At 36.0% G+C, this 4,292-nt stretch overlaps 1 protein-coding gene across 1 annotated transcript; it reads right to left on the bottom strand.

Moving 5' to 3' along the window:
- Positions 1–359: 359 nt before the first annotated feature.
- LOC121978325 lies at positions 360–983 on the bottom strand. Its single transcript, XM_042530685.1, has one exon. The coding sequence runs from the start codon at positions 981–983 to the stop codon at positions 360–362; it is 624 nt and encodes a 207-aa protein (XP_042386619.1).
- Between the last annotated feature and the right edge of the window lie 3,309 nt (positions 984–4,292).

The following is a 4,292-nucleotide window of genomic DNA, read 5'->3' on the forward strand; positions in this document are numbered from 1 at the left end:
GAGGACACAGAGGAACCAATAGTCTCTTCATTTTCTAACTTTTGGACAGTAATATTACTACTATTAGGAGTCTTCTTAGCATTGTGCTTAAATTTTTCAGGTTTCTTTTCTGGATATTTTTCCCAACAGAAATCTGAATCATGATTAGTTCTCTTGCAGTGCCGACAAAATCTGTCCCCTTGTCTCTTAGTTCCCCCAGGCCAAAACTTGTTTGCAGAACCAATAAAGACAGAGGTCTCCCCAATCGGAGGACCTCCAGTGGAAATCCCCTTGTTGTTCATGGTCCCTTTTCTACCTTCTTCACTTAGAATTTTGTAGTAAACCTGTTCTAGAGAAGGAGTAGGATCAAGACAAAGAATTTACCCTTTTAAATTCTCAAACTCTGCAGTAAGTCCATCTAAAAATTTAATAATTCTGTCTTTTTCCAGAAACTTTAAATATCTCTGATGATCATCAGTGGAACTCCAATTTTCCATCCGGTAGTAGTCAAACTCATCCCACAGTCCCTTCAGAGTAGCAAAATAATTGGTGACTGACATAGAACCTTGTTCAAGTTTGAAAATTTGACTGCTGATCTGATAAGTACGCAGCATATCATGTCGACGTCCATACATCTGCTCTAGTGTCTTCCACATGTCGTGCGTTGTTTTGTTATGAAGAATGACTTGTTTGATGTCAGAATTAACAGAGTTAAGCATCCAAGTCATTAATTGAATATTGTCACGTCGCCAAGTGCGAAAGCTAAGATCCTTGTCATCTGGTTTCACTTTAGTGCCATGAAGAATATCAAGTTTATCATGGCCTTTGACATAAAGTTCAACAGCAACTGCCCAAGATGCATAATTTGTCTCAGACAATTTTTCTGATACTATCTGAAGATCAGACCCTCCAGTGCCTGCCATTGTGAAAACCGGTTGTACCTGTCCTGAAGAAGACATAGGGTTCACAGAAATCCCCGAGATTTCGCTAGCGTTGTCCGCCATTAAAAATTTTCTGGAAGGGGCGGCGGCAGTAGACTGGGCTGAAGAAAAAGAATTCGAGAGATGGTGAAGTGCAGGAGATCGCGATGAAGAAAGGAAGAGGTAAGCTTGGTCGGCGCTAGGGCAAAGAGGAAGAAGACGCGCCGACGACTAGGGTTAGGGTTAGGGATCAGAACCTGGCTCTGATACCATATTGAAATAAAGAGTTTTTAATATTCATCTTCTTTCAGGAGAATTACATATGCTTATATAGCCACACAACCCTAAGCATCAACTTATTTACAAAAGATAAAAAGACTTATCTACCCTTGCTTCTCACAACATGCATAAACCCAAGTTAAATTAGGGTAATCAAGAAATAAAATAATTTTTGTTTTAAAATTTAGCAATAAGTATAATAAATAATTTTACAATAAGTACCAGCAAAATATATCAAATTTTTTTTTACTTTTACTATCTCCCCTTAACTTAATCTTAATTTCTCCCCCTTTGATTATATTAAAAGAAATTAGAAAAAAATAAAAAGTAGTAAGAAAAAATAGCGAACCCTTTTTAGGGTTTAAGATAGAATTTTCAGCAATGTGACATTTTACCAAAAATAATTTTCAAAAGAAATAATTTTTAGGTTTTGAAAAATGCTAAAAAGTTTTATCATAGTAAAAAAAAACAATCAACTTAGGAGAAAAATTTTCATAAAATAAAATTTTGATTTTGACCAGAATTAATATTTTTGAGCAGAAATAATTAAATTTTAATTTAAATAATTAAAAATATTTTTTTTAATTCAAAAAATCTTACTGATTTTTTTCAACTTTCAAAATATAACATTTCTTAGCTAAAAAAATCAAGTTTTTCAAAATTAATCTCTGAAAAAAAATAAATTTAAAATTACATTTTTTTATAAAAATTAATAAAAAAATCATATATTTATCAAAAAAATCTCAAAAAAATTTATTTTAATATAAAACCTAATTTATTATTACAGAAAAAATAAGTTTTTTAAAAATAAAATTTTGAAATAATTTTTAATTTTAAAAGTCTAATTTTCTAAACAAATTCATAAAAAAAAATAATATAACTTTCAAAAATTTTGAGAATTTTTATGTTAAATTTAATTTTTGCTAAAAATGTAAGTAATTGAAAACAATTCAAAATTCTAACACACACACAATGAATTTAACAATTTAACAATATTTTGGTATCCAAAACAAGTTTCTACCTATTAAATTTATTAAATATTTTCTAGGGATGTAATTTCTAGCCATTTTTGTAATTTGACCCCATAACTTTTCAAATACTAATTAATTCTATTATTATAATTTATAAAATTTGTACTATGAATAATGTGAGGAATTAAGTATGCAAAATTTTTTAATAATTCTAATTTGCCTCTTAACCGTGTATTTTTAGTTTCAAGTTTATTAAAATCTTCTAAGAAACATGCATTTTTCTTCTTTTCGTTTATATATTTGGCTCTATTTTTACATAAGGATCTAGATAATATTTGAATTTCATCGTAAAACTTGTCGAGAGGTAAGAGTCGTACCTCACTATCGTGTCAGACTCATCATTCGAAGCTCCTCCTTCATCAATACTCTCAATGCTCATCTTGGATGGGATTTTGTTGTTTTCTTCAACTTGGTGACTTGCCATTAGAGCAAGTCCAGCATATTGCTACGTCTTGCATTCGGATGATGATGTCTCGTCCCAAGTTACCTTGAGGTTCTTGTGCTTTAACTAACTTTACCCTTTGTCCTTCTCTTTCTCCCTTTTTTTAGTTTCGTGTAATTGTCTTTTACGTGTTCTTCTTCATCGCAATTGTAGAACCTTATTTTCCTTTTTCCTTGAAGAAGCTTCTTGGCTTGCAACTTGTTAAACTTAAAAAACCTTGAAAATTTTCTTACAATGTATGCTCTTTCATCTTCGTCGAGGGATGTGTCGGAATTTGATTCGGCCTTCCTTGTGTTCAAGGCGATGTTGTTATTCAGCTCCTTGTTCTTTTTTTATGTCTGTACATCTATACTCATGTAATTTAAAAGTAGAAAATAAATTTTCTAAGCTACTTACCTCAAGGTACTTGGAAATGTAGTAGACGTCTACTATCGACGTCGATTCGGGAGTTCTCAGGAATACATTTAGAGTATACCTTATTGAATCCTGATTCGTTATTGTTTCTCCGAGGTTGTTGAGTCCGGTGATCAATTCCATAATTTTTGCGTGCAGTTAAGCCACCGTTTTATCCTTTTCCATTTAGAGGTTTGTTAGTTGATTTCGGAGCAAATCCCATTTTGCTAGCTTAGCCTTCGAAGTTCCTTAGTGCAACTCTAGGAACTTCCCCCAGAGTTCTTTGGCTGACTAGTAGGCTCTGATTCGGTTGATTTCTTATGACAGTAGAACAATCAGAAGATGGAATTCTATTTTACCGTTGGCCACAAAGTTCATCTGCTATTTTTTGGTCCAGAGGAACTCCTCCATTTCTTTGCCATCCTTGTCCTTGGGTACTTCAAACCCATTTTTAATAGTTATAAGAATTTCAAAATTGGCCTTAAAAAATACCTCCTACGGTGCTTCCATAGCGCGATCTCCCTCGAACTTCGGCAGGCAAATGCTCGATCCAGCCATAATTTTATTGCTTCAGTTGGCGGTGTTGGTGCGGTTAGCACTGACAGTCTAACTCAGGTTTTGATGAATGACAAATTAGGTTAAGTTTGTTGTTGTCTAACACTCTGATCGAGTGTGCAGGCGAAATCCAAGTGGGTCGACAGGCTGACCGAACGCTTGGCACGAAGCCCAGCTAGGTCAACGGGTCGACCGAGTAGCTGGCGAGAAGTCCAAGCGGGTCGACGGGCTGACCGGATGCTTGACACGAAGTCCAGCTAGGTTGACGGGCTGACCGGATAGCTGGCGAGAAGTCCAAACGGGTCAAAGGGCTGACCGGACATCTAGCAGGTGAGTAAAGGTAAGTCACTAGAAGGGAGTGATTGTGAGGACGCGTTCCCGGGAAGGGAACTTAGGCGCCGATCCGACTTAGAACCATTTCGGAACTCTAAGTCGAGATCTTGACTAGATTCCGGTCTCGGAAACACGGAATCTAAGTCATACTCTAAACTGTGCTAACATTTTATTTTGCAGGATATACATTGCCTCGGATTAACCTTGTCTTACAAGAAAAGGAGCTTCTGGAGAAAGGGGGCCCGAGCGCCCGGAGGGGATCCGGGCGCCCGGAGGCAAGTTATATCCAGTTCACGGCGTCGACACGTGGAGCTCGCTGGTTGGGCCTGCCACGTCACACCAGGCCGCCCGGAAGGGATC

This window comes from Zingiber officinale, chromosome 4B (assembly GCF_018446385.1).
Source record: "Zingiber officinale cultivar Zhangliang chromosome 4B, Zo_v1.1, whole genome shotgun sequence".
Taxonomy (NCBI): Eukaryota; Viridiplantae; Streptophyta; class Magnoliopsida; order Zingiberales; family Zingiberaceae; genus Zingiber; species Zingiber officinale.